At 59.6% G+C, this 27644-nt stretch overlaps 2 protein-coding genes across 2 annotated transcripts in view; both read left to right on the top strand.

The window, feature by feature from the left end:
• The first annotated feature begins 7993 nt into the window (after window positions 1-7993).
• NPW (neuropeptide W) lies at window positions 7994-10370 on the top strand. Its single transcript, XM_064461220.1, has 2 exons — window positions 7994-8478; window positions 9963-10370. Exons 1-2 carry the CDS (start codon window positions 8108-8110, stop codon window positions 9988-9990), a joined length of 399 nt encoding a protein of 132 aa, XP_064317290.1. The 5' UTR covers window positions 7994-8107; the 3' UTR covers window positions 9991-10370.
• Window positions 10371-20187: 9817 nt separating this feature from the next.
• Window positions 20188-27644, top strand: part of NHERF2 (NHERF family PDZ scaffold protein 2) — a 40945-nt gene continuing 33488 nt past the window's right edge. Inside the window, exons 1-2 of the mRNA XM_064461372.1 lie at window positions 20188-20541; window positions 25639-25896. Of these exons, the coding sequence (XP_064317442.1) occupies window positions 20332-20541; window positions 25639-25896 (468 nt within the window). The 5' untranslated portion in view covers window positions 20188-20331. The remainder of the gene's footprint in view (window positions 20542-25638; window positions 25897-27644) is intronic.

Raw genomic sequence — 27644 nt, 5'->3', positions numbered from 1 at the left:
AGCTGCAGGATCTGTGCAAAAGTAGCGCCAGCCGGTGGGGTTGGTGGTTTTTTTTTTTTTTAACTTCGTGCTAATGGATCCATTGTTTCATGTAAAGGTTTCTACCGCTCTTGTTATAGCGTGTGTGACATTTACAGTACTCTTTGTTCCATTAGCAAAGTAATTTGAGATGGTTTATTATCCTTTGGAGACTTTACTGCTTGCTGGTTAACTTCCATGTGACTGGACCCTGGAAAAAAAGTCTCTGAAAACAGTGCACGCGCCTAAAAATAATGAGGAATTAGTCGTTTCTTAGGAGTAAAACAATTAATTTAGTGCACTTTAATATGAAGATGTGCAACATTAGGAAACACCACTTATTGTTTCCTCTTTCTCTTCAGAGCCACCAAAATATGCCGCACCTTTAGCGCGGAGTCAAGGTGTGTCTTGCCTCACAGCTGGAAATCGTAATTTGTTTGTATCAGCTAGAGTTCCTTTATTTCAGAGGAACAAAGAAATGGCATTTAAAGAGCGTGTTCTGAATCACTGGTGAAAGGAATCGCTCCGTAATCTGAATTTATTACACGAGGACACACTCTAGATGCAAGAAAATGGCAAAGGTTGTTATTCCTGGGAGTATCTGCCCGGGGTGCCGTCACCGCGGCACCCGAGGGACCGAGCCTGCTTGGGTCCCGCTCGCTAAGTGGCTCATCCACCCTCCTTAGCAAAACACCCTCGTTCTGATTCACCAGGGAAGCTCAGCGGTGGGCTGGGTGTTGGAAAGCATCGGGGTTTGCTGAGCCACATGTGTGGGAATATTTTTTTTCTTGCCGTTAAGGCTTCGCTCACGCCTGGATTGAAGTAACGCAAGAGGCAGCAGGGATGTGAATCTGGGAAAGTAGGTGAAGGGTGAACGGCTGAAATTCGGCGTGCAGGCAGAGATGGAGCGGCGGGGACCCAGACCACGGACCTCCTGGGCAGCCAGGCAGGGTTTTTATCACATTCACCCTTTCAGATGGGACCTTTAGTACCAGGCCACTCAGATGCTGAGCTTCAAACCTTATCCAAAAGACAACTGCCTGCAGCAGCACCGGCCTTTGCACGGGCTCAGGATGAGCGCGGCACTGCCCGGGAGGGGATGGCCAGCAGATCTCATCCCTGCTCCAACCTCTGACTTCAGCTCCTTTGCTATTTTTTCGTGCCTCTGGCAGGTTTCACAGTAGCACGGCCTCTTTTGCCCTTTGGCTGCTTTGTGCCCATCCCTCTGAGGCAAACCAGTGCCCGGCGTGGGAAGAGCCAGGCAGAGTGTCCAGGTGAAGGACCTGGAGACCTGGAGAGCAGGTCTGATGGGCAGCGGCTGAGGGGGCTGGGGCGTTTAGCCTGGAGAAGAGGGGGCTGAGGGGAGCCCTTCTCGCTCTCTGCAGCTGCCTGAGAGGGGCTGGAGTGAGGGGGGGGTCGGTCTCTGCTCCCAAGTCACCAGTGACGGGACGAGAGGGAACGGCCTCAGGCTGCGTCAGGGGAGGTTTGGGTTGGAGATGAGGGAAAATGTCTTTAGTGCGAGAGCGGTCAGGCCCTGGCACAGGCTGCCCAGAGAGATGGGGGAGTCACCGCCCCTGGGGGGGTTCAAAGACTGTGTAGACGTGGCACTTGGGGCCATGGTTTAGGAGGCCTGGGGGTGCTGGGTTGGGGGTTGGACTTGATGATACTCGAGGTCTTTTTCAGCCTTAATGATTCTATTCTATGAACTCGGAGCAGGAGGCTCTGTTACTTGGCCAGAGCTGCCAGTCACTTGTGTGGTCTTTGGCAACTCACTTCAATTCTCTGGGCCTCAGTTTCCCAACCTGAAAAACAGGATGATCACAATTAACAAAGGCGGCGTGAGTTCACCGAGCACTTTGCAGCTGGAGGAGGAGGAAGGCAGGCTCTGTACCAAAGGGCATGAGGCTCCTCATCCAAAATGGTGTTGCCTCCATCCTCTCATCATACTCCCACAGGGAGATGCTTTAGGGACCAAATGGCCAAAAAGTGTCATGTGGGGAATGAGCATTAACGACCAAGTGTGCAGAGACCCCGTCACAGGGCTGGCCTCTTCAATTGCCTTGTTTTCATGCTCGGCTCAGTCGCTAACCTTCCAATAAACACCAGAGTCATTATAATAAAAATGTGGAAAATGCTATCATTAAACCACACCGGTTTATTTTTCAAGTGCCTCTTTCTGGGACATCAAATTCATTTAGATCATTCTCAAAAGCCACAAATCCTGAATGGGTGCAGTAATGTGTGTGGTGGGAGGCGAGAGCACAACAGGCATTTAATCGAGTAGAGAATCAGGGTTCTGACAAGAGAGCCGGGCTGGGCTCATTGCAGGGGTTTAAGATGTGATGCCTCCGGCTGCTTGTCCCCCCTCGCCCCCCAGCTGGGCAGTTTTTCAGACTGAAACCCCAGGTTGCGCTCTGGTATCTCAGCTTAGAGCTGTGGTAGAGGTGGCTGGTGGCTTTTCTGCCGAGAAAAGAAGGAGGTACATCCTGGAGAGCCCGAGCATCCAGGCGGCCGGGGAGCTGCAGCAGCTGCAGCTGCCTCCTCGGTGACTGGGAGCCACGACCCTTCCAATAGCAAAGTCTTCCTCCTACAGAAAGATTAGTTTTGTTCCAAAATGAAAGAAAAAGACCTTAAATCCTTTCAGCAGCAGAGCCATACAGTTGGATCCCATTGCCCTTCGCCTCAATAAATGTGGAATAACATCATTAAAGGGTTCATCCGAGCACTGGGGTAGCTGAGCAAAGCATCGGCTCGGTGTCTGTGTAGTTGGTAAATGTGATGCTGGAGCTAATAATTGTGTTTATTACATGAAAACATAAAAGCGGGGTTTTCAAAAGGACTTGAGATTAGCTGGACTCCTCTCGGGTGAACCCAAGCACCTGCAGCTTATAGAATTGACCTGAAAGGCTGAAATCTTAATCTCACAGGAGTCTGTAGAAAACTTCCATAGGAGCCAGGATTTGTTCAAAAGCTTTTTATCTACCAGGAAGAACAAGGATTTTGTCTCTCTGGGGGAGTTCCTGGCACGAAGACCACCTTGGAGCAGCACGGTGCCGCGTGTCCGCTGACGTGCTATTGGTGTTTGCGGGAGCATCAGCTTCTGCGAGGGGAATAGGAGTCCTAAAATTATATTTTAGATACTTAGAATATAAATAGAAGACAAATTGCTTGTCAGCTGTTTAGCTCAAAAGATATTTAAAAATACTTGGGAGAGGAAATGTGCACTCTGCTTGAGATCCGGAGCCTGAAGGATCTCGAAGCGCCTTGCAGACACAACAGGCTGGCTGTAAGCAGGAATCATTTGATGCACCGGGAGGAAAGAGTTCAGTTCAGTTCCCGGAGAGTTTATCAGCGTGACAAGTTATTCAAGTTATGCCAAAAATACACGTAAAAGACACTTCAGGCACATCTCTAGGAATGAGAAAATCTTCCACGCCTGGGTGGGAAGGTTGAGCCCACGTTGGTGTATCGCTGCAGCACAACAGAAGCTGCTAAACCCGCCGGTTTGCTTGGGAATGGGGGCAGAGGGAGGAACAAGGCTCTGCCTTCTCCAGACTGAGTGTCAGGTCGTTCCGAACTGATCTCAGGGGGGAAAGGACGTATAATGGCTTTTTATTGAGTGAGATAAAGCTGGCAGCGCGTGTCCTGTTATGAACCTGGGGTCCGGTGATCGGGGAGGTATGTGATGTGTGCTGTACCGATGCCATTCATTAATGGATCTATTAAAACGTGGAAGTGGTGAGGCCGTTCGTAATGTCCAGAGCACTCAAAGGGTGACAAAAATAGCCCACCCATCGATGGTCTGCTTGGTGGGAGATGGGAGCCTGCCTTTGTCCTTACTGTAAGCCTGGGTGCTTCCAAGAAGTTGGGCCGTGGGTGAGTTGGGCTCCCCGGGTCCGGTTCATTAACAGAAACGAGTTGTGCTTTGCACCAATGTACCTTCCAGCACTCCGCTTGGGGAAAGGCCGGGATCCCCTTCTTACCAACTGGGAACTTCACTCGCTCCCAGCCTTCCCAGAAGAGGAAGATCGTGAAGCTCCGCACCGACCATCTTACAGCTCCCCGTGTCTTACTGTTGCTTCGCCCTTTCCTTTTCTCCCTCCTGCCCCCAGCCCCGCTCTCTCCAGCCCCTGCCTGGCCAAGGGGCTGGTTCCATCAGGCACAAGATGCTGCTTGGTCAAGATGAGCAGAACCCACTCCCCCACGCTGAGGGGTCCCCGCCATGGGTCTGTGTGCCGCCTGAACGTGCGAACGTGTCCCCGTGCCCGAGCAGGGTCTGGCAAAACACCGACGTGTGCGAGCTGGGCTGATGGAGAAAGCTTCGCCGCTGGGAACTTGTGCTTGCTGGGGGCTGGATGGATGTGGGTAAAGAGCTGGGGAGCCTGACGGTGGGAAGCAGCTGGGCAGACTCCTTGGGAGCATGTTAAAATAATATCGACAAGGAGAAATGGGCACAGAGGAGCATGCAAGATGCTGAGAATAAAATTAATCAAGTTACTGTGTGGCCTGAAAAAAAAAAAGAAATTATTTAGTCATAGTTCAGTGTATAAAGCCAAGAACTTGACTAATAAACTAGAGGAACTGGAATTGCTCCCTGATGAGCATAAATTTGACCTGCTTGGTTTTATGAAGGAATCTGGGGGGAAAAGTCACCTGACTGGAATGGCAAAATTCACGGTAATATCCTGTTTAAGAAGAACAGAGTCGCAGAAGAGGAGGGGAATCGGCCCGACAAATCTGCTGCAGTCGGCCCTGAGCACTTTGCCACAGGAGATCCGATGCAAACTGGGTCCTCGCAAATCCACAGGCCCCCATGGGATGCACCCATGAGTGCTGAGGGAGCTGGCGGGTGGTCTTGCTGAGCCACTCTCCATCATCTCTGAAAGGTCATGGGGGACCGGAGAGGTGTCCGAGGACTGGAGGACAGAAAATGTCACTCCAGTCTTCAAGAAGGGCAAGAAGGAGGACCTGGGGAGCTATAGCCCGGTCAGCCTCACCTTCATCCCTGGAAAGGTGATGGAGCAGTTCATCCTGGAGGTCATCTCCAGGCATGTAGAGGACAAGGAGGTTATCAGAAACAGTCGACATGGATTCACCAAGGGAAGATTATGCATGACCAACCTGACAGCCTTCTATGATGGTGTGACTGGCTGGATCGATGAAGGGAGAGCAGTGGATATTGTCTACCTTGGCTTCAGTAAGGCATTTGACCCTGTCTCCCACAGCATCCTCACAGGCAAGCTAAGGAAGCGTGGGTTGGATGAGTGGACAGTGAGATGGACAGAGAACTGGCTCAACAACAGAGCTCAAAGGGTCGTGATCATCGGAGCAGAGTCTGGCTGGAGGCCTGTCACTGGTGGTGTTCCCCAGGGGTCTGTGCTGGGTCCTGTCCTGGTCAACATATCCATCAGTGACCTGGATGATGGGATCGAGCGTAACCTCAGCAAGTTCCCTGGTGATATCAGCAGGCTGTGCTGCCACCCAGCGAGCCCTGGCCAGGCCGGAGAGCTGGGCTCAGGGGAACCTCAGGGAACTCAACAAGAGCCAGTGCAAGGTCCTGCCCCTGGGGAGGAACAGCCCCCCGCACCAGCACAGGCTGGGGGGGACCTGCTGGAGAGCGGCTCTGCTGAGAGGCCCTGGGGGTGCTGGGGGGCAGCGAGGTGACCGTCAGCCAGCACCGGGCCCTTGGGGCCAAGGGGGCCAGTGGTGTCCAGGGGGGCATTAGAAGGAGTGTGGCCAGCAGGGTGAGGGAGGTTCTCCTCCCCCTCTGCTCTGCCCCAGTGAGGCCACATCTGGGGGGCTGCGGCCAGTTCTGGGCCCCCCAGTGCAAGAAGGGCAGGGAACTGCTGGAGCAAGGCCAGCGCAGAGCTGCCAAGGGGATCAGGGGCTGGAGCATCTCCCTCGTGAGGAAAGGCTGAGAGACCTGGGCTTGTTCAGCCTGGAGAAGAGGCGGCTGAGGGGGGATCTCATCAATGCTGATAAATATCTGAAGGGCGGGTGTCAGGGGGATGGGGCCGGGCTCTTTTCAGTGGTGCCCAACGCCAGGCCAAGGGGCCACGGGCACAAGCTGGAACACGGGAAGTTCCCCCTGAACATGAGGCCAAACCCCTTCCCTGTGCGGGTGCCAGAGCAGGGGCACAGGCTGCCCAGAGAGGCTGTGGGGTCCCTTCCCTGGAGACATTCACCCCCCGCCTGGACGCGGCCCTGTGCCCCTGCTCTGGGGGTGCCTGCTCAAGCTGGGGTGGGACGGGGTGAGCTCCAGAGGGCCCTGCCAACCCCCGCCAGGCTGGGATTCTGTGATTCTGTGAAAGTGCAAAGGGGCTGCTCACTCCTGTCCGCTGCGGGCTCCCAAATCTCAGTGGAGAGCAGAACGACTGGCTTCTCGCATCCGTCCAAAACACCTACGGGCAGAACAGTGTGTGGTCCCAAGATTTTGATGCACATAATGTGGCTCTCAGCAGGAGGCAGCAGGGAGGGTGTTACTGAATCCCCAGATCTCCTGTTAAGAAGCAGCACCAGAGGAGTGTTGGAAGGGGCTGGAAATACCCGGTCCTGTAATTTCTCTGGATTATGGAGGCAGTAGGCTTCAGTGAGAGGAAGACAAGTTGGCAGGAGTCCCATGGGAATCAGGTTTTCGTCTCCTGGGTCATCTTTTTTTTCCTAAAGAAGAGCTAGAAGAGCAGGAGTTACTCACTGAAGTAGCCGTTTGGGTAGGAAGGCCGGCAGTTGGCCGTTTTTAACCGTGATGGCTAAATGACCAGGAGCAGGCAGCGACCCCCAGGGTTGCATTGCGGGGGCCTGAGCTGGGCATAAGCACAGCAGCCGTCTGAGCCCCCCGCATGGGTTCGGTGTCTCAACCCTCCCCATCACTTTGCACCTCTTAAGCAGTCGTAACTTGCCCTGCACCAAGGCAAGCTCATGGGCACTGGGACCCCTGACCCAGGGGGATATTAGTTTGAGCTGAGCGAGACGGGAGTTAAATCCACTCTGTGGGTGCTACGAAGGTGGAGAGGAGCCAGTCGAGCTCTGCGCAGCAGGACGCCGCACTCCCTGGGGCATGGGGACCCTCCGCACCCCCCCGGCAGCAGTGTGGTCTCTGCAGGGAGGCAGGTAACCAAGGCAGGGCTTCAGTCCGCATCGCCCACCTCTGCCTGGGAACCCACTCGGGAGGAATTTTGCTGAAAATCACTGCAATTTGTTCTTACTTATGGTTCCCCCAGGGCATGTTCCTGTGCCTTGCAGTCGGTCTCTCTCTAGGCAGTGAGGCTGGGGGTCATACCTGAAAGAGGGGGGTGCAGGTGCCCCTGAAGGCCCTCATTTGTGGTCAGTTTATAACATCTCCTCCAGCTGTAAATCCTGCTGCTGTGGTGCAGGTCCTGAGGGGCTGGGGAGGATGCTGGGCTGCGGGGAGGTTTGGGGGACTGCAGGGGAGATGCTGTAGGGGGATGCTTGGGGCCATAGGGAAGGTGCTCGGGGCTGCAAAGGGGACTGCAGGGAGGTTGCTCGGGCCATGAGGAGGATGCTCAGGGTTGCAAGGAGGATGCTGGAGGATGCTGAGGATGGTCGGGCTGCAGGGGAGGTGCTGGGGCAACAAGGGGGATGCTCAAGGCTGGGGAGGGGGGTGCCCAGGGCTATAGTGGGGTGCTCAGGGCTGTAGGGGGATGCCCAGGGCTGCAGGGGGATGCTCAGGGCTGCAAGGGGGAGGGGTGCCCAGGGCTGCATGGGGGTGCTGAGTGCTGCAGGGGGTGCCCAGGGCTGCCAGGGGGGTGCTGAGGGCTGCAGCGGGGGGCTCCGGGCTGCAGGGGGGTGCTGAAGGATGCTCGGGGCCATGGGGAGGATGCTGCCGGCGTCCCCAGGGGGAGAGGGGGGAGGTTGCAGGGGGACGGCGGGGGGGGGCGCTGGGGGTGGCGGGTGGGAGGTGGGGGGGGCCGGGGGCCGCCGGGGCGGAGCCGTGGGGTGCCCCTCCCGACGGCGGTATAAACCGGCGGGGCGCGGGAGCGGGGCAGGCTTTGCCGGGGCCGGGGTGCACCCCTGCCTGCACCCCTGCCTGCACCCCTGCCTGCAGCCCGGCCGGCCGGAGCTCGTCGCGATGGCGAGGGGGCGGCTGTCGGGGGGCGCCTGGGGGGCCCTGGTGCTGCTGGGGCTGATGCTGCCGGCGGGCGCCTGGTACAAGCACGTCGCCAGCCCGCGGTACCACACGGTGGGACGCGCCTCGGGGCTGCTCATGGGCGTCCGCCGCTCCCCCTACCTCTGGCGCCGGGAGCTGCCGGCCGAGCCCCCCCGCCGCCCCGGGGGAGCCGCCCCCGCCGCCGCCCCGCCGCCCCCGGGCCGCCCCGACGGGGAGACCCCGCCGCCGGCCCCGCCGCCGCCGCCCGGCCCCGGCCCCGGCCGCCTCCTCCAGCGCCTGCTCCGGCGGGGCTGGGGCTGGGGCGGCCCCCGCCCGGCCCCGGCCCAGCTCAGGTAACCCCCGACGGGCGGCGGGACCGAGGGGGACCGGGGGGGGGGGGCGGCAACGCGGGGGTCGCCGGGGGCACGGCCTCCGAGCAGCGCCCCGGGATGCTGGAGGGGTGCCAGCCCTGCCTGGGGGCGGGGGTCCTGCTGCGGGCTCTCTGCGGCGCCCGGGGGTGCTGGGGGGCTTCACCGGCTAGTGGGGGGGTGCACGGAGCCCTGGAGGGGTTTCGTTGGGTAATTGGGGTGCACGGAGCCTTGGAGGGGTGTCACGGGGTAACAGGGATGCACAGAGCCTTGGAGGAGTTTCACGGGGTAACTGGGGGTACACAGAGCCTTGGAGGGGTTTCGTTGGGTGACTGGGGTGCACGGAGCCTTGGAGGGGTGTCACCGGGTAATGGGTTGCACAGATCCTTGGAGAGGTTTCAACAGGTAACGGGGTGCACAGAGCCTTGGAGGGGTTTCACTGGGTAACTGGGGGTGCACGGAGCCTTGGAGGGGTTTCACCAGGTAACTGGGGGTGCACAGAGCCTTGCTGTAGTCTCCCACCCTGCAGGCACCAGGGTTTCAGGGTGCCCCAAGCAGAGAGCTGGGTTGCCCCATGGCATCACCCAGACATGGGGAGCTGCCCCCCGACTTGCACCCAGCAAAGCGGGCCGGGAGCAGGGCGATGTGGTTCCTCCTTCCCAAGGGACGTGTTTGGAGGAGCTGCGCTTTGGCTTTAGGGCAGGAAAAGGAGCTGGATGATTTCTGTGCCCCCCGTTTGGTGCATCACAAACCCGCACCCTGCGGGACCCAGCTGCCAGCTCCGCGGGGCCGGCAGGCTGATGGTGCCAAGGTGGGACCCCTCTCCCTGCCCACTCGGGGCTCAGCCAGCCTGCGTGGGGCCGTCTCGGCGCTGGTTCCAGACATTAAATCTCTTCCCTCTTACGTAAAGCTGGAGCCAACATCCAGCTGAAATCCGTGGAGGCTTTTAGCTGTTGGCTCAGCGCCTGAAACACGTAGCTGTATTCCTCCCCACCTTCCTTTTTTTGAGGAAATCTGGGATCAGTATCTTTTTGGGAAAGCCCGGACAGGTCAGCCCAGCCCTGCGTTACATCTGCGCTGCCCGGTTACCTCCAGCAGCCTGGCTCTGCATGGGCAGAGTGGTCCCGGCGGCTGCGGTCGTGGCTCTGGACCTGCGTACGTGCGTGCATCCCTCTGATTTCTCAGCAAAATTTCCACAGGAGACTCGCAGGCAGGTCCAAGCCTGGTTTTTGCACGTCTGCCCGGGGTTTATCTGCGTGCGCAGTGGCAGAAAGGGAGCCCGCAGTCGCCGCGGGTCGGATCCGAGCCCGCGGAGGAGAATATTTTGTGAATATCGTGAATGCAGCGTTGGTTTAAGCGCTGTACGGTGGAGAAATGCGGTCCCACGTGGGGAGGGAGGTGGTGGCCGGGCTCGCAGCCGGGAGCTCAGGTGAGGCTCTGAAATAACGCGGCCCCTCTGCTCCTTTCAGCTTGTCCCACTTGAAGACATGGCTCTGATCCGCTGAAGGGGCCCAGCAGCGGTGCTTCAAGCGCCGGCGGAGCAGTGACTGCCCGAGGTGGAAACCGTTCACCCTAGCTGGCGAGGAAGAGTCTCGTCGGCGGATCTCCTGGTACTCTGACCTCTCTGAAACCACACTGACAATTGCATTCCAAAAAATCTGATTTTTCGTGGCCGCTGTCCAGATGCAGTGGTAAATTCATCTTGTTTTCAGGTCAACCTAGTGCTATAAACTTGGGGAGAAATAAACAGGGAAGATATTTATTTTTGTTTATTTTTTTTAGATTTCTGTACTAGCTTGTTTGCAATATGATACAAACATGTACTGTTTGCTTCCTACGAACCTGCACTCATTAAAATGAGAATCGATCAAAGGAAACTTTGGCTTCGTTACGCTGTTGTGGGGGTTTGGGGTTGGGTTTTTTTTATTGTAAAAGCAAAACCTGGTACGGCTCCGCACGGGGCAGGTACTTCAGCGGTCGGGTCACTCCCAGATTTTTCTGACATGATTTAACTCCCTGACACAATTTCTTCTGCAGCTTTACAGTAAATCTCTTTCACTGCCCATCGGGGAGTTACTGCCAGGCTAAGAGTCAATTAAGATGACAAAGTTAGAAATCTTTCCTGGACTGGGCTGCACCAAAGCTCTGCGAGTCCTCGCTGCTCTAGTTGTTTATTTGCCTGCTTAAAGCTTAATTTTATATGTTTCCGCTGATGAAAATAAATGTTATTCCCCATTAAAACAGGGAGAAGCCTCAGGGCCGGGCGGGAGCGCACGGTGAAGGCGTGCTGGAGCGGGTGGGATCTGGGCTCTAGAGAAACTGAGGGTTTTGGGGGCTGAGTCCGGCTCCTGTGAATCGCTGAGCTCTCGCCTGCCAGCACTGGCAGATTTTGCAGGAAATCTGGCAAAAAGAGACGTTTCCACCCCTCGCATGAACCGCCTGCTACTGCCAAGCCCCTGTGGCCGGCCGTGGAGCGGCGACAGCAGGGTTTGTGCAGCCTTTGGTTCGGATCTGAAAGGAAAAACCCCTCGTGGTGCTTGTTGGGGAAGCCGGGTGCACGCCAAGAGCCCTGCCTGCCGCGCTGCCCCTTGCTCCCGCGGGGGCTGCCGTCACCCCTCGCCGGGTCTCGGGGAGGATTTCAGGTGCCGTAACACATGAAGGATCGTTCTCGCCCAGTTGATTCCCAACCGGTTTCTCCGCCGTGTTCCATCTCCCTTCCTCCCCATGATTTTCCAATTTCTGCTCTTCATTAGCGCAGCGCGGCGCTCGGATGGGCCAAATGAGACATGATTGCCAGTAACCCATTAGGCAGCTGCACTTGAAAAGGGCCGTACCTGTCAGGGTGCCAATCAGGCTGTGGAGTGGCCGCCAAGGCAGATTGCCGTTCTTGATGGAGGTAAGTGATAAAAAGAGGTAGAAAACGTAAAGGTCAGCTTTGCGCAGGAGGATGCATAGAGAGGGGGATGAAGGGCGGTATGATGAGAGGCACGACTCGAGTGTTCATGCCAATTACTGGGGCAAAACCAGCGCAGCGCTCAGTTAACCACGAGCCCTTCGCTTCTCACCTTGTAAAATAATTTTTCCTTTTGCTGTTGAGGAGAATAAGCTGGTTCCCTGTGGGGGCTGGGAAATAATTTCCTCCGTGCTCCTAGCTCTCTGGAGAGGTCCAGGCCTTCCCTGGGGGTCAACAAGCCCAATAAAATGGAAGAAAGCTTAAGAAAGCGTTTAATTATCCCTCCCACCTCAGGGCAGGACTGAGCCATTCCTGAAGGACCTTAATCTAATCCCTTCTAAAAGACTGGTCCCGGGGGAGACACCATGCTCCCCTCGGTCTGCTTCCCATCCCCTTCGCTCCAGGGCTCTGCGTGCCCGGACCGTGGGCACCCTGTCACTTGGACCACAGGGACCCCCTGACCTGGCCCCTGTGGATGTCCCGAGATGAAATGCAGCCCCAGGGCTTCCTGGGGAGGGTGCTGGGTCCCTGCCTGCCATGGCCGGGAGCAAAGCGGGGGGCTGAAAGCTTCCGGGGGGATCACGGACAGCAGCTGCAGCTGCAGCAGCACTGCCCTCTGACCCCCGCGGGGGCGATTCCCGGCACTGCTCTGGGAGACGTGGGGGGCTGAGAAACCCCCAGGTGACAGTGGGACATGTCACCCCTTCCCTCCCACCATGTCCTGCCAGGTTGCTGAAGCTGTGGGGTGATGGGCAGGGTGCAGGGGGTGCGGTGGCACCCGGGTGGCTTTGCCATGCCATCTTGTGGCCACGCTGATGCCAGGGGCTGGGGAGGGCCGGGGAGCTGCAAGAGGGGTGGGGATGAGCCCTGTGCCCTTGCAGAGTGGGGAGCTGCCCCTGGCCAAGACCACGGGCCTGGGAGGGGATGGGAGCTCTGGGCTAAAGCCTGTCCTGCTGCTCTGGATTAGGGCAGCCCAGGGATGAGGCTGCTCCTGGGCTCTGCATCCCCATGCACCACATGTGGGCTTTGCACCTGGGTCCTGCCCCTGGTCCAGGTCCATCCCTGAGGTGTCGCCTGGGAGCTCTGCAGATCCAGCACCGCCGGCCGGAGCCGGGACCGGCTGACGCAGGGAGGCTTTCCCGGATGGGGTGCGCCGTCACCCAGCCTGCCGTGCCAGCGGATGCATTTTGTTCCAGTCCAAGAGGCGGGTGAATCCCAGGGGCTGTGGTGGGCAGGAAGACGTCCCACCCCAACCCGGCCCGAACCTGGGGCGGCTCCCTTTCCTTCCCGGCTCCCCGGCCTCTCCCAGAGGACCAGCAGCATCCACTGAGGCAGCCGGGCACGCTGCGGCTGGGGACTTTGGGGAGGGCAGCGTCTGGGACAGGAACCGGAGCCCTGGGGAAGCCGGCGTGAGCTCACACCAGGGCTGGCCCATGCACACACACAATGGCTGCAGGGCCGCTGCGTGCACCAGGAGGAAGAAAACTCCCCAAGGAATTTCCTCCATCGTCGGCTCTGCCCAGAAGCTGTTCCTCACCCCGTCGGGATGCAGGCGGCTGGGGCTGAGCCAGGCCAGGTCTGAGCCCCTCTCTGGTGGGTGGCCCCTGTTGGGTGCGATGATGGCTGGGGATGGAAAGCCCTTGGGCAGAGCTGGGTACCCTGGATGATCCCTGCGATGGCCCCACATGCGCCTGCGGGGAGCCCCGGGCTGCAGGACGCAGCACTGAGCCGGGGTCTGCCAGGGGTCTCACTCCATCCTGTCAGGCTGTCCACACCTTCACACTGACATCGCCCAGGGGCACTGACGGAGGCTGGAGATAAGGGGCAGAACAGGAGATAATGGTATCTCTGTGCCTGCTGCGTTGCCTATTTCCGAGATGTCCAGAGCACTGATAAGGTGACAGTGGCTTGGAGACACGGGCAGAGATCTCCCCAGCCGAGCTGCAGCAACCTGGTGTTATTCCTGGGGAACCCAGGGCTATTCCTGGGGAAACACTGGGTCAGGACCCTCCCGTGGGCCCCACACTCCCACCCAGCAGTGTCCCCCCAGGTGTCCCGAGGGCCGTGTCCGCCCCGCACGGAGGCTGCCCTGGAGGAGCCTCCCCGGTGTTGACTGTACACAGGGCTGTATTTGGGGAGCACCCGCGCTGCTTCGCTGGGGCAGCTCACCTTCCATGGCCACGTGCCCCCAGGAGCGGAGGGGAGCCGTGCCAGCGCTGCCCTGCCTGCACTGCCCAGCTCTGCCTGCTCCCCGGGCATCCCGCCGGACCCCGTGCCCCTCTCCTGGGGACGCGCACGCACGCTGCTCCCGGCACAGGAGTGGCTGGTGGGGCAGCAAAGATGAAGTGTTATCTTGGGGTCCCATCCAGCCCCCCTTCACCCACTCCTGGGTGATGAGATGCTGGGCTACGGGTGCCTTCCCAGGCCTGAGCATTTCCCCTGTCTTATTTTCTGGTGGATAATCCTTCTGCGTGCTGGAGAGAGCAAAACCCAGGCGCAGCCCCATCGAGCAGCAGAACGAAGCCATCCTCCCCCAGCCCGGCCATGCGGCTGCTGCAAGAGAAGCAGCCCCTTAATCAAACTGTGCTCCCCGAACCCTGTAAAGAGCTGCAAACACCTCACAGGCCAGCGAAGGTCCCTGGGGGTGTCGTAGCCCTTCTGCTCATGCCAAGATGTTGCAGGAACGGTCCCAGCCCTCGCAGGGTCCCCTGGGTGCTGGGGTGGCATCCAGGGCTGGACAGGCCAGCTGAAGAGCTGACGCCTCCAAAACCCTTAGCCTGGACCATGACTTCTACAGCATGGCAGGATTAAACCCAGGCACGGCCGTGCTGAAACACCAGCACAGACCGGCTGCGCTCCCAGCACCCTGGGCCGCTGCGGCTCGGCTGGCGGAGGGGATGCCCCAACTGGGTGAAACCAGGAGCCCCCCCACTTCCATCCACCTCCAGCCCTGCAAGAGCCTCTCAAGGTGCTTCTGCTGCTCCCTGCTCAGGCCAGCACCACCCCGGGGCTCAGGTCCAGCTCCCACGTCTCATGGCGTGGGGCCTCCACTCTGCTTCTCCTGGCAGGAGAGGCGGCAGCTGCGGTGGAGTGCGGTGTGAATGGATGCCAACGCTCTCCTTGGGTGGCGGCGCTGGCAGGGACCTGGCGGGCGCGTTCCTGCCCAGGGAGGTCCCCTCCGCCGCACCGGCGTTTCCGCAGGCGTGCTCACCCGCGCTGCGCCGCCGCCACCCTCGCCCAGGATGGGTGCTCCTGGGGGTGGGTGCTGCCGGAGATGGGTGCTGCCAGGGATGGATGGTCCTGGGGATGGGTGCTCCTGGAGATGGGTGCTCCTGGAGATGGGTGCTGCCAGGGATGGGTGCTCCTGGAGATGCTGGGATGGATGGTCCTGGGGACGGGTGCTCCTGGGGATGGGTGCAGTGACACACCGGCGTGGCCCTGGCACTGGCACCGGCTGGCATCCAGCTCAGGAAATGAGCTGTGCCCACACCAGCCTCTCCAGGAGCAAGTCCCTTTGCAGTTGTATTATCTGTGTGGTTTTCCTGTAGCTGCCAGAGACATTTCAGCTCTTCTAGGGGAAAATGGTGGTCAGTGGCAGGGCTGTCACCCCGCACAGGGCAGGCAGCGGGGTGCCTGTGCCGCGGCGGCACAGCGGGTGCGGAGCAGGGCAGCTTGCACCCCGCCGGGGCATGGGAGCAGCATCATTGCTTGCACACATGTCCGTGGGTGTGCTGGCACGTGGGAGGCCTTGGGTGTGCTCAGCCTGGCTGGGGACCGTCACCAGCACCAAGTGCCACCAGGCCTCCTCTGCCGTGGTACCTATTATAGCGCTGCTATCTGCTTCCAAATAATAAAGGACCTGGGCAGATTCCTATCTGCCAGCTTGTGCAAGAGGGATCTCCCAGCTCTCAGCAGCGTAAATGAACTTTCTGGACTTTCACAACCCACAAAGGATATAATTAATCCTCCTAATGATCGGTTCTCCTTCTATCTCTATAAATCTAACCTGGAACACATTTACAGCTCACTAGTGCCACACACAGAGGCCTAAAGAAAATGAGACGGTGCTTTTTATGAGCTCTCCTCTTGTTCCTCTGGCAGCACAAATAAATCATCGGCCTTTCCCTGCTCCTCGAGAGCCGCTGCTCCCTGAGAGGGGCCGGGACACCACAGCCCCACGCTGAGCGATGGCGAAACAAGGGAGGAATGAGCACGGCCGCGTCCATGCCAGGCAGAAAGCCCAAGGCTTCATTTATTAACAGAGCTAGTTACTGCAGCAGCAAAGGCTCTCTGCAGCTCCCAGCGGGGACCGTCAGACGCCGTTGCCGACACGGGTACATCCCAGAGCTTGGGCAGAGGGACAGGGGTCTTCCTCCACACCCGGGCAGAAGGTGCTGTGGGTGGCCAAGGTCTCCTGGGACGTGGAGCCCGGCTGCCACCAGCCCAGTGAGCTCTGGCTCCGTGGTGCAAAGCTGGGTGTGGAGCGGGAGGCGGATAAACACCGGCCAAAGTGCGCTGATGGGGAGGAGGAGGCTGAGTGGGAGGAAGAGCATCTCCCTGCCAGCTGCTCCCACGGCTGAGACAGAAACCGGCGTCTCACGAAAGCCGAAGGGAGGGGTGTCCGGCACGTTTCCCTCGCCCTCCCCCTGCCTTTGGTGAAGCTCCCATCCCCGAGCAGGACATGCACAGGGGAGCGACCCGCATCCCGGGAGAGGGCTGAGGAGAGGGGGGAAACAGAGAAGCCACAAGATCTGCCCGAGGCCACCCAGCAGGCGTGGGATGGAGCCACGAGCGAGACACTTTGCTCCTGGCGCCTTGAAAACATATGCCCTCGTTGGCAGAAGGTGGCCCAAAGGCATGTGCAAAACCTCTCATTTCTTTGGAAGCGCCGGCACAGCCCAGCGACTCCGTCACCGGCCCCGGCAAACCATCCTCCCCCTCAGAAAGCCCCTCGCCCTGACCTTCCACCCGCCTTAGAAACGAGCCAGCCTGAGCAGGCTCGGCTTATCAGCTGAGGCTTTGCCAGTTTCAGAATGAAGACAGACTTTGTGGGCTCCAAAACTCCCTCCCTCTGACACCCCAGGGAGCCTGCTGGTCGAGCCTAATTTCTGCAATTGTGAAACTTCACAGCATCTGTGTTTTGCATAAGTGATGCAACAGGATCAGGCCTAAAGCAAACAGGATTCAGGACACAGGTGTAATTCTCTGTCGTTGCTCAACCAAGTGCAGTAAAGGAATTATAAGCAGATGTCAAACAAAAAGAGCTTCAAACCCTTCCAAGCCAGTAAGCACCCAGATCCCGTGAACTTCCTCAGCCTCCAGGCCGGCCCAGTTCGGACTTAAATATCTGCCCAAATGAAAACACAGAAATTTCAATGGAGAAGCCTCACCTGTGCAGTATCTGCTGGATTTAATCACGGCTCTGGTACAGCTGGAAGCGCAGGAGCCCTCCTGTGCTCTCTCCCTTATTTCTACAACAGGCGGGACAGCGTTGGGAGCTGAAGGGGTTTTGTACCGTGCGAGGATGCACCTTTGCACAATGCGTTTGCAAGTTCTTTCCAGCACCTTTACACGAAGGAGCCTCCCTCAGCAGCGTTTCTCTTTGAACCACGTCCGTGCCAAAGCAGGCGCTGAGCTGCGCATCCCAGGGCAGCTCCCAGCGGAGACGGGCAGGGATGCTCGGGCTGCAAGGCTCGCTAAAGCCTTCCCGGGAGCAGTTTGCAGATCCCAGCATCTCTGCTGGGTTACGTCCTCTTGCCTGACAGCTGACACTCGGTACCTGACCCTCCTTAATTTCTCTAAAATGAATAGATGCTTTTTGTGGAAAAAAGATGCCTTTTGGGGACACTGAGGTTGAAAAAAAATCAACAAATTCAGGTCACTCTTGAGGAAACGCTTGCGCTCCAAAAATGAAAAGCATTTCTGGAAAATTCAAACATCCAACTTTCACCTTTTTGAAATGGGGTTTTCTCCCTTTTTTTTTTTATTGCGCAAGCTACCAACACATTTTTAAAAGACATTCAAAAGGGTTAAAATATTCTGTCTGACCACCCAAAAGATTTTCTCCCTCATGTTTTTATTGCACTGAATAAAAAGAAAAACTTTTTTGTTCAAATAAACTTGAAACAATTCCTTCTCCTCCCCCCCTCCCTCCAGTTTTTTGGTTTCGCCAGTGAGTGGAAAAATCAATTATTCGCACTCCTCTAGCCTGATAAAAAGCTTCAGGACTCCACAAAGAGGCTCAAGGGAGTACTTGCCTTGTACAGCAAATAAAACAGTCTGAATTTCCCAGCTCTCTGGCCTCTTCTCGTGTCACCCAAGATTTTGTGCCGAGCTCGGCGCTTCTGCGGCGCCGCAGAGAGCAAAGGAGCAAAGGCAGCCAACATTGTCCCTGGCGGGACCTCGCCGGCTGCGAAGCACAGCCGGGGCTGGGGCTGAGCCCGCTCCTGGCTGAGGGTGACGGGCACCTCGAGGGACAACACCGCTGGGTGCCCACCACACAGCCACACTGAGCCCCCTCCTCTTACGCAGCATCCAAATAGCCACGTTGTCTATAGGAAATGGAGGTGGGAAGAATTGTCGGGGATAAAAATGCCATTTTTTTCCAAGATAGCGACACTCCTCTAAGACACATCGCCAAGCATCAGTAAGATGCTAAGACACATCACCAAACTCAGTAAGTTTGCAGGTGACACCAAGTTGGGCGGGAGTGTTGATCTGGTCGAGGGCAGGAAGGCTCTGCAGAGGGACCTGGACAGGCTGGATCCATGGGCCGAGGCCAGTTGTGTGAGGTTTAACAAGGCCCAGTGCCGGGTCCTGCCCTTGGGTCACACCAACCCCAGGCAGCGCCCCAGGCCTGGGGCAGAGGGGCTGGGAAGTGCCCGGCGGAGAAGGCCCTGGGGGTGCTGGCTGACAGCCGGCTGGGCATGAGCCAGCAGTGCCCGGGTGGCCAAGGAGGCCACCAGCCCCCGGGCTTGTGTCAGCACTGGTGTGGCCAGCAGGAGCCGGGCAGGGATGGGGCCCCTGTGCTCGGCCCTGGGGAGGCCCCACCTCGAGTGCTGGGCTCAGGGTTGGGCCCCTCGGGACAAGAAGGGCCTTGAGGGGCTGGAGCGTGTCCAGAGAAGGGCAGCGGGGCTGGGGCAGGGTCTGGAGCACAAGTGTGCTGGGGGGCGGCTGAGGGGACTGGGGGGGTTTAGCCTGGAGAAGGGGGGGCTGAGGGGAGCCCTTCTCGCTCTCTGCAGCTGCCTGAGAGGGGCTGGAGTGAGGGGGGGGCTGGTCTCTGCTCCCAAGTCACCAGTGACAGGACAAGAGGGAACGGCCTCAGGCTGCGTCAGGGGAGGTTTATGTTGGGTGTGAGGGAAAATGTCTTTAGTGCCAGAGCGGTCAGGCCTTGGCACAGGCTGCCCAGAGAGGTGGGGAGTCACCGTCCCTGGGGGGACTGGTCAAAAAACCTGCCGACATGAGACTTCAGGGCATGGTTTAGTGGGCCTGGGGGTGTTGGGTTGGTGGTTGGACTTGATGATCCTCGAGGTCTTTTCCAACCTTAACGATTCTATGATCCTAAGCATCTTTTTGGTTCAAGCATCTTTCCTTTAAGAGTGACTTTATGTATAATTGCAGTGGAAGTCTTTTTTTAAAGCAGACTACAAAATACAAGCAAATCAATATTAGTTTCTGGATCTTATTTACCCCCTCAAGCTGGCCGCTGCATTTGCTTCAGCAAGATCTGGTAGGAAAGCGGTTGGGGAAGAAGTGCCACAGAGGAGAGGTAGAAAACCTGTGACACAGGACTGTGACACGCAGCCCCAGCGCACGCTGCGACAACTAACCTGGGTCATTTCCTTCTTGTAAGAGATTTCAAGGAAATGAAGACGAGGAATGCAAAAGGGTGAAGACGGGGATCTCTGTGTTCCATCAAAACAACCTTGTTCCTGGTGAAACCTGGACGGCCTCTCCGCAGGGGCACCCGGGGTGGAGCAGGAGCCTTTTCCCACTGGGAATGGCTGGGACTGGAACGCCAGAGCTGCCCGCTGCCGAACCCCGTCCCCTGCCCAGTGTTCAGGGGGACACAAACCACTTCTGACCAATTTTGCATGTATGTACAAAGTGCATTAGCCTGCAAGCTCCGCGTGCCTGGCTCGGCCCAGACATCCCACGAAGACCTCTGCGGCTCTCCACGGTCACGGGCTGGGTGGGCAGAGATGCTGTTGGGCTGCGTCCCCCCCTCTCCGGAGCGGGGGCCACCAGCACACCCCATCAGTGCAGGATGACCTCCCTCTGGATGAGCGGCCTCTGCTCCGTGCCCTGCTCCCCATCGCCTCCCCTTCACCGGGTGGCCCTTGCCCGTGTCCCGGGGAGCTGCGCTGCCCCACGGGCGAGCCTCGGCCCGGGCACCCCTTCCCGGAGGGGAGCGGGGATGGGGGGCCGGGCCCGCGGGTGCAGGGGGGGACCCAGCTCGGCGGCTTTGTGTCGGCAGCGATCCCCAGGCTGGCCGGGAGGGCGGGGGGCTTCCGGGGCTGCACCGGGGGTGGGGGCACCGCGGCAACCGGAGCCCGCAGAGCCCCGGGGGGGCTCCGATCCGCTCCATCGGTCCCGGGGCTCCCCCGGCTCCGCCCGCCCGGTGCCGGTCCCGCCGCCCCGCCCGGGGTTACGGCTCCGCCTTGGCTCCTCCCGGCCCGTCCCATCGCCGTCCCCGCCCGCCGCGCTCCCGCCGCCGCCGCCGCGGGGCAGCGCGCAGCATGGCCGCGCCGCGCAGGGCCCCGGCCCCGGCCCGCCCCGCCGCGCCCCGCCGCTCCGCGCCCGCCCCGGGCCGCCCATAAAAGGGGCCCCCCGCGGCCGCCCGCCCCCGCCCGCCCTCCCGCCGCTGCCCGCCGGGCGCCCCGGCCATGGCCAAGGACCAGCTGAAGCCGCGGTTGTGCCGCATGTTGAAGGGGGAGAGCGGTTACGGCTTCCACCTGCACGGCGAGAAGGGCAAGAGCGGGCAGTTCATCCGCAAAGTGGAGCCCGGCTCGCCGGCCGAGGCGGCGGGGCTGCGCGCCGGGGACCGCGTCGTCGAGGTGAACGGGCTCAACGTGGAGCAGGAGACGCACCACCAGGTGCGGGCAGGGGGCGGGGTGGGGTGGGGTGGAGTGGGGTGGGCCACCCCCGGGCTCCAGGGCACCCCTCCGCGCTCTGAGCACCCCGGCGCCAGGGCACCCCGGGCTCCAGGGCACCCCCCCGGGCTCTGAGCACCGCGGCTCCAGGGCACCCTTCTGGCTCCAGAGCACTCTGTGGATCTGGGCACCCCCAGGCTCTAGGGCACCCCTCTGGCTCTGAGCACCCCACCTCTGGGCACCCCCAGGCTCTAGGGTGCCCATCTGCCTCTGGGCACCCCCAGGCTCTAGGGTGCCCATCTGCCTCTGGGCACCCCCAGGCTCTAGGGTGCCCATCTGCCTCTGAGCACCCCACCTCTGGGCACCCCCAGGCTCTAGGGTGCCCATCTGCCTCTGAGCACCCCAGCTCCAGGGCACCCCTCTGAGCTCTGAGCACCCCGGCTCCAGGGCACCCTTCTGGCTCCAGAGCACTCCGTGGCTCTGGGCACCCCCAGGCTCTAGGGCACCCCTCTAGCTCTGAGCACCCCACCTCTGGGCACCCCCAGGCTCTAGGGTGCCCATCTGCCTCTGAGCACCCCCAGGCTCTAGGGTGCCCATCTGCCTCTGAGCACCCCACATCTGGGCACCCCTCCAGCTCTGACCCCCCCAGGCTCCAGGGCACCCCCGAGGCACCCCAGCTCCAAGCACCCCTGGTATTGGCTCTGCCCAGCTCCAGTCTCCCTAGGAGGGTGGTCTAGAGGAGTGGTTTTCTCCCAAAATATTGGTGCCGGAGCACCCTTGGCCTGGCTGGTGTTGGTGGTTGCTGGGGTGGGATGGGTGCCCCCCCAAATCTTAGGCCTGGGCTGCAAGGGGGTGGGTTTTGCGTGCGCGGGACGCTGAGCTCCCATGAGAGCGGTTGCGTGGTGTGGTCTGCCTCGCTGCTGGGGAAAGGATGTGGTAATCGTGTAAAGGTGGGAAAGCCGAAAGTGGCTCGGTGTGGGCAGGGCAGAGCCGCGTTATGCAATCTGTGGTGGAAAGGAATGGGGAGACCCAGGCTTTATTTCCAGCTCTGCTATGTGTTTTCTTGGCCGCTTTGGGCGAGCTGCTCCTGCTTATGCAGCCCAGAGCGAATAAGGATACCTTAAAATCTACTGATAAAGCTCTGCAGATGTTGAGCAGTTTGGCTGGCTTAAGTGAGATAGGGCTTGTAGGAGAATAATGGCTGGTTTTAGACCATGGCTGTGACTGGGGGGGGTTCAAGCGAGCTGTTTCTGAGCTCTGTTACAGAAGCTGCGCACTTCAGGCTGTGTCATTTTCTGCTTACAAAACTGAAGCTCGTGTTTATTAAACAGTTTAGTCCAAAAAAAACAAGCCATGAGATTTGAGCTGCTCCTGTCCCGCCGGAGACACGGAGCCCAGCGGGGGCACAGCGCTGAATGTGCCCCTTTGCCTCATGGCTCGCGGGGCTCTGTGGGCTTTAGTGCTTCAGTAACTTAAAACATCTGGCCGGCCCCCGCTGCTAGCGCTTTATTGGGGCAGGGCAGGGATGTGCCTCGCGTAGCTGGTGGACCCAGCAGTGTTTTGGGGGGTGTGTGGGTTCCTGGGCTTCACGGGCAGGCGTGGATATTGCGGTGTTCAAGGTGAGGCAGAGCTTTCCAGGGCATCAGGGCAAGCCCAGGTGGCTCCAGTGAAGCCTTGTGGACCCCTTTCCATGGGCTCAGTGGGTTTTCATGGCTAACTGAGCCTGTTTTGATGATCTGAGCCAGCTGGGTAAAAGTTAATGTTTGTCTTGAATGGGATTTCAAAACCTTTGAAGGAGGATTCACATCTTTGATCTGGCTGGGCAGAAAGGAGGGTTGTGTTCCCCTAAGGAGCTGTGTCGTATTAGAAGCCATCAGAACTCCCTGCTGAAGCTGGGATGCTGGGGATGGGCGATAGCGGAGCTGAGACAGCCAGCTGTGTCTTTGAAATGTGCAGGGGTTTTCCGGTAGGTCAAGTGAAATGGGAGAAATTTTTCTGTCTTCCATTTTCTGCTGGTGGAGGCAGGATTCAACCCTGGCACTGGCTCCCGGCTGCAGAGCAGTGAACGGGACGGAGCAGCCCATCCGCGGTGTCGTGGAGCTCACAGCCGTGCCGCGTTCCTGCTCTGGTGGCATTAGCGTGCGCGTGTGGTGCAAGCAGGAGCAGCCCTGCCCCAGGACACCCTCTGGGATCGCTCTTCCTTCTGCCTCAATATGACAAGAACCTCTTCCCACCCCAACCCAACAAAACACCGGCACTGACGGACTGCGGGAACGGCGATGCCGCGCCGGGTCAGACACTGGCTCCGGCCGATGCGTTAGAGCAGCCAGTTCACCGTGGCATCTCCTCCTTGCACTGCTGGGGTCCCTGACCTTGAATAAGTAGCGCTTCTCCCCATGCATCTGAAGCTGCGGTGGGACGGAGCCTGCGGCAAACAAGGCCTTGCTGTTTGGGTGTAACCGTGTTTCGAGCTGAAGCTGGTGTTGTTTGTGTCTTTGTTCTCTGTTTTTTCCTGGCCTTACTCAAGGAGCAAAGGCAGAACGTGTTCTCGGGGCGTTTTCATGTCTCGGATGCAAAATCGCATCCTGGTTCCTCGCCCAGGCGGGCAGCGTGTGCGTGGGGCAGAGCAGCGGGCTCCTGCCCTCCCGCCGTGCCCAAAGCGAGGAAAGCCTCCCAGGCCTTGCGGAGGCTGGCAGCCCCGTGCATGGGCATCTTTTTTGGAGCGTGTGGGATGAACTGAGCTGTTCCCAGTGGCACCATGAGTCGTCTTCTTGGGCAGGTGGTGTTTGGCAAGGGTGGAAGGGCCTGGGCCGGCTCTGCCGGGCTGGTGCTGGTGTAGCTGGGGGTGAAATTCTGTTTGGGTGGGGCTGCGGAAATCATGCGGCTGGGACCGGTGCTGAGAAGGTCCCGAGGCGCCAGACGCGCAGGGGAGGCTGTGTCGTCTTCAGAAAAGCTGTGGACTCGAGGCTGCAACCATGGCTCGGAAACGGGTACGGTGCCCGCGGCGTGCAGGACCTTGCTGTGTGCTTGGCTGCTGCTTTGCCTTTGCCCTGCTGCTCTCTCCCCAAAGCGACTTGCTGCCTGGGGAGTTTGTCACGGAAAGCCCCTTCTGCTTGTCCCTGCCAACGGGGAGAGGATGAGGGGCTGCTCTGTGCCCGTTCCCCATCCCTGCCTGGCTCAGTCCCTGGCACTTGCAGGACTGGGGGGACGCTTGCTCCATCGCTGCTCTTGCCGTGGCTGTGCGGGAGCTCGGCAGCGGGCCGAGCCCCAGCATCGCTCTCCACCGGCTGCTCCTGCGGTCCCTCTGTGTTTGGTGGTGGTCTGCAGGACCCTGCTCCCTGCCAGGGGTTAACTGTGCTGCCCTAATGCCTGGAGCACCCGCACTGCGGGGTTTGGGGGATGTCGCTGTGCGGGACCCGGCGTGTTTGTCCTGCACGCTCCCCACAGGCGTTGCCCACCTGCATCTCTTGCTACCACACGTTGGCTGCCAGCTCCCAGGTCCCCTCCGGGAGAAGTGGCCTTGCACAGAGACTGCCTCGCCGGTATCGCCAGCGCTGTCTGATGTCGCATGTAAATAGTTCTGAAAGGGAGCAGATGGATTTTCTGGGGCTTGATGGAATAGCACCCTTCAGGCTGGTTACGGATGGGAGCCCTGGGCACGCCGCCGCCCGGCACGGCGTGTGGAGATGGAGGCTGCAGCCTGCAGCAGATTAGTTGGTTCAGGACAAGCAGCCTTGTCTGCAGTCTATAAATTTATTGTTGGATGGTTTTTTTTTCATTAACAGATACCGACTCTGTTGACCTTGAATGGAGCTTGCAGGGGAGTAAATAAATGCTAACTAATTGCGCATTAGGCTCGTTTGTTTCTTATAACCTTGGCGGCTGCAGTGTGTCTGGCCGGCGTGACCTAGATCAGAGCAGGAGCCCTGTAAGAAAGCCCAGCGCTGCTTCGGGGCTTTTCCAGCACGCCCCGGGGGCTCATGGGTCTGTGGTCTCCAGGGCCACCCCACGGCTGGGGATGGCCGCTGAGCAGCATTGCCAGCGATACCACCCCTCCTCCTCCTCCTCAGGATGAAGGCCTGTGCGGGGAGGAGGTGGCCCAGCAGAGCCAGCCCTCTGCGGCTGCTGCCAGGGAGTCTGGAGGTGGTTTTCCTTTACCCTGCTCCTGTGCGTGGCCTGGATTTGCCCTGTTTCCATCACAGCCCACCTCGGTTTGATTTACCCCCAGCCTGCCCCGCCGGGATCGGCTCGTCCTGGCTCTCCCCACCATGCTGACACCGCAAGCTCCTTTCGGAGTCTCTGCCAGTCACCGATCCTCACGAAGGCGCTGGGGAGCAGCAGGACAATACTGCCCGTTCAGCGCTGCCTGGAGCTGGATCCCAGCAGGGACGGGCCCATCTCCTCCTCCCAGCACTGGGTTCCCTTATCTCTGCCAGCCCCTAGCACAGACCGGGGATGAACGCGCAGATTGGGCTGTTTCTTTCATAAATCCACCTGGGGCACAGGGCAGCTGGTACACCGGTGTGGTGGGGAGCACCCAGCAAAGGCAGCCCGGCCACCGAATGCACGTGTGGGTGCTCGGTGCCTCCCTGTGCACCCCACCTCTCCACCCTGCCCTAGTTATGGGGGGACGAAGAAGGCCCAGATAAAGGCAATGAGGGTGTGCAGGACTGTTTGCTTGGTGGGACAGGTTGTGTTGTCCCTCGTGGGGCAAAGCCAGGCAGCAGGGTTTCTGATGCTTGGCGGGCCATGCAGCAGCCTCGGCGACAGCTCCTGTCTGAGCAGAGCGGGTGATCCCGGGTGGTCTGTGCAGCCACCCTGGGCAGAGCTGTCATGTGGGTGCCGGGGCATGGAGTGGAAAGAGCCATTGCTGTCATCACCTGGGGCTGCAGGCAGTGGGCACTCTGTCCTGGGGGTCCCCCGAAGCCGCGCTCTGCCCTTCTCCCCCACCACCAATGGCTGGAAGTGACAGCAAACTTGCACCCTGCAGCAAGACCGAAGCTGCAGGAGAGAGTGGGGGAGTTGCTAGTCCTCGGATCCAGCTCCTGCTGCAGCTGGGGGGTCCCTGGGTTTCTGCTCAGTTGTTGTTCTCCTTTCCAGGTTGTGCAGCGCATCAAAGCTGTGGAGACAGAGACGCGCTTGCTCGTGGTAGACAAGGAGACGGACGAGTACCTGTGCAGCCTGCGCCTGACGTGCACGGAGGAGATGGTGCACAGCGGGATCCTGCTGAACTCCAGCATCTCGCCCACCAAGTCAGTGGGCAGCGACAACGGGGAGGTCTGGAAGCCACAGCTGGATCTGAGCGGGGGCAGCCTCCAGCGGCACTCACACAGCTTCTCCTCGCACGGCAGCAGGAAGGTGAGGGCAGAGCCAGGCGGCACACGGGGCTGCTGGGCGGAGAGCCGGGGAACGGGTGCAACCACCCTGGGAGCACCTCCTTCTGCAAACACAGCTTGCTTCCCATCTGAGAAAAAAACCTCCCATACGTGGCTGTCGGCTTTGGAGACCCCGCTGTGTCCCGAAGCAGTGGGTGAGCTGCCTCTTGGCCTCACTTGCTTGAAGCAGCATCGGCTGCTGGGGGCTTCGCTGCTCTCTCCCTTCCTCCACCCCTTGAGGGTCCTGTGAGACCCGGGGGCTGGGATAGAGGGGGCTGGGGAGGGTCATCAGCCCTGGGGAGGGGTGACTGAGCCTGGGTCTTGCTCCCCTGCAGGGTCAGGCTGCGCGGACCAGGGACGTGGTGAAGCTGGAGCTCATGAATGAGCTTCTCTCTCCTCCATTATTTGCAGGAGGGAGGGAACATCTGGGGCAAATGTGTTCTCGGCTTTTTGCTTAAATAGGAAGGAAATTAGCTCTTTTTCAAGTGGCCTGGGTCTGGACTGTGATTCTGCAGTAAGTGCCTTTTTATTGGTAAACTCCTTTCCAAAAAGGAAAGAATTTGGGGTGGAAAACGTCCAATTTCCATGGCTGCCTTGCTGCTGGGGCTGGGCTGGCGGAGACGGCGCAGCCTTGCTCTCGGCAGATAGCAGGGCTCGGTCCCGGCACTGCCCTTGCTCGGGGTGTGAATGCGGCAGGAGCGGTGCGGGTGTCGCGTGGCCGAGCCCGTGACTCTGTCACCCCTCTGCGGCCGTCTGTCCCCTTCCCTTCCATGTCCCCACCCTGCAGCCCCCCTGTGCTTACTGGTCTGTGCCACTGGGCAGGGAGTGCTGGTGGTCAACTGCCTCCTCCGTTGCAGAGCTGTTGTGGGCACACTCCTCCTCCTCATCATCCCCAGGGAGCTTGCAGGTGCTGCAGCGGCTGTTGGCCTCTGCCCCCTCCGAGGTGGGGTGGTGGCTGGAGACTGGCCCACAAGTGGCCGTGGGGCTGCCGGGAGGACATAGGTGGGAAAGTCAGGAAAACTCCGTGTCCTCAGGAGCCCCCATGGAGTAACAGCTGAAGAAATTCCCCCGCGCAGATAAGAGGCGATGCTGGTATGAGGCAGGAGGCACGTGCATCTCCAGCGATAAAGAGGGGGTCTTGCCTCTGGTCCTCCCCTCCAGAGCTGTTTGGCATCTTGCAGCAAAGGAACCCTCCTTCCCTGGTGCTGGCAGGAGCAGGGTTGGAGGCAATATTTTCTTTTTAATGCTTATTCCATGATTTGAAGCGGTTTGAAGGTCTGTGCGATGATAATGGCTGCATTTCCCCTGGGGGTTGGCGCAGTGGGGGGCTGGTCACCCCCAGGATGGCTGGTGGGAGAGGAGCTGTTCCCCGGTGGGGGCTGGCTGGGCATGGCTGGGGGCGGCTTTCCAAGCTGGGGATTTCCTATCCTGTCTCTGTTTCGTTTGCTGGTTGAAATCCAACAGCGTGTGCTGACGGGAAGTCAGGCGAGGGGAACGGGACGGTCCTTTCCGGCCTTTGGGTTTTGGCTCCTCCAAGGAGAGGGTGGGACAGGGAGAGCCGAGAAGGGCTGGGGTGCAAGGGGAGGAGAAGCACCCACGTTTCCCCTCGGAGGGGCTGGGGGTCTTGGCTGGGGGCTTTGTCTGGGGCAGCATGGCTGGGACGTTTGGTGCTTGCTGAGCCGGAGCTGGGGCTGGTATTTGGCAAAGCCTGAGCTGGATGAAGGGGAATGA

The sequence above is a fragment of the Phalacrocorax carbo genome, chromosome 10 (assembly GCF_963921805.1).
Source record: "Phalacrocorax carbo chromosome 10, bPhaCar2.1, whole genome shotgun sequence".
Taxonomy (NCBI): Eukaryota; Metazoa; Chordata; class Aves; order Suliformes; family Phalacrocoracidae; genus Phalacrocorax; species Phalacrocorax carbo.
Note: the sequence above shows the minus strand (reverse complement) of the source record. Positions and strands in the feature narration are given on the sequence as shown.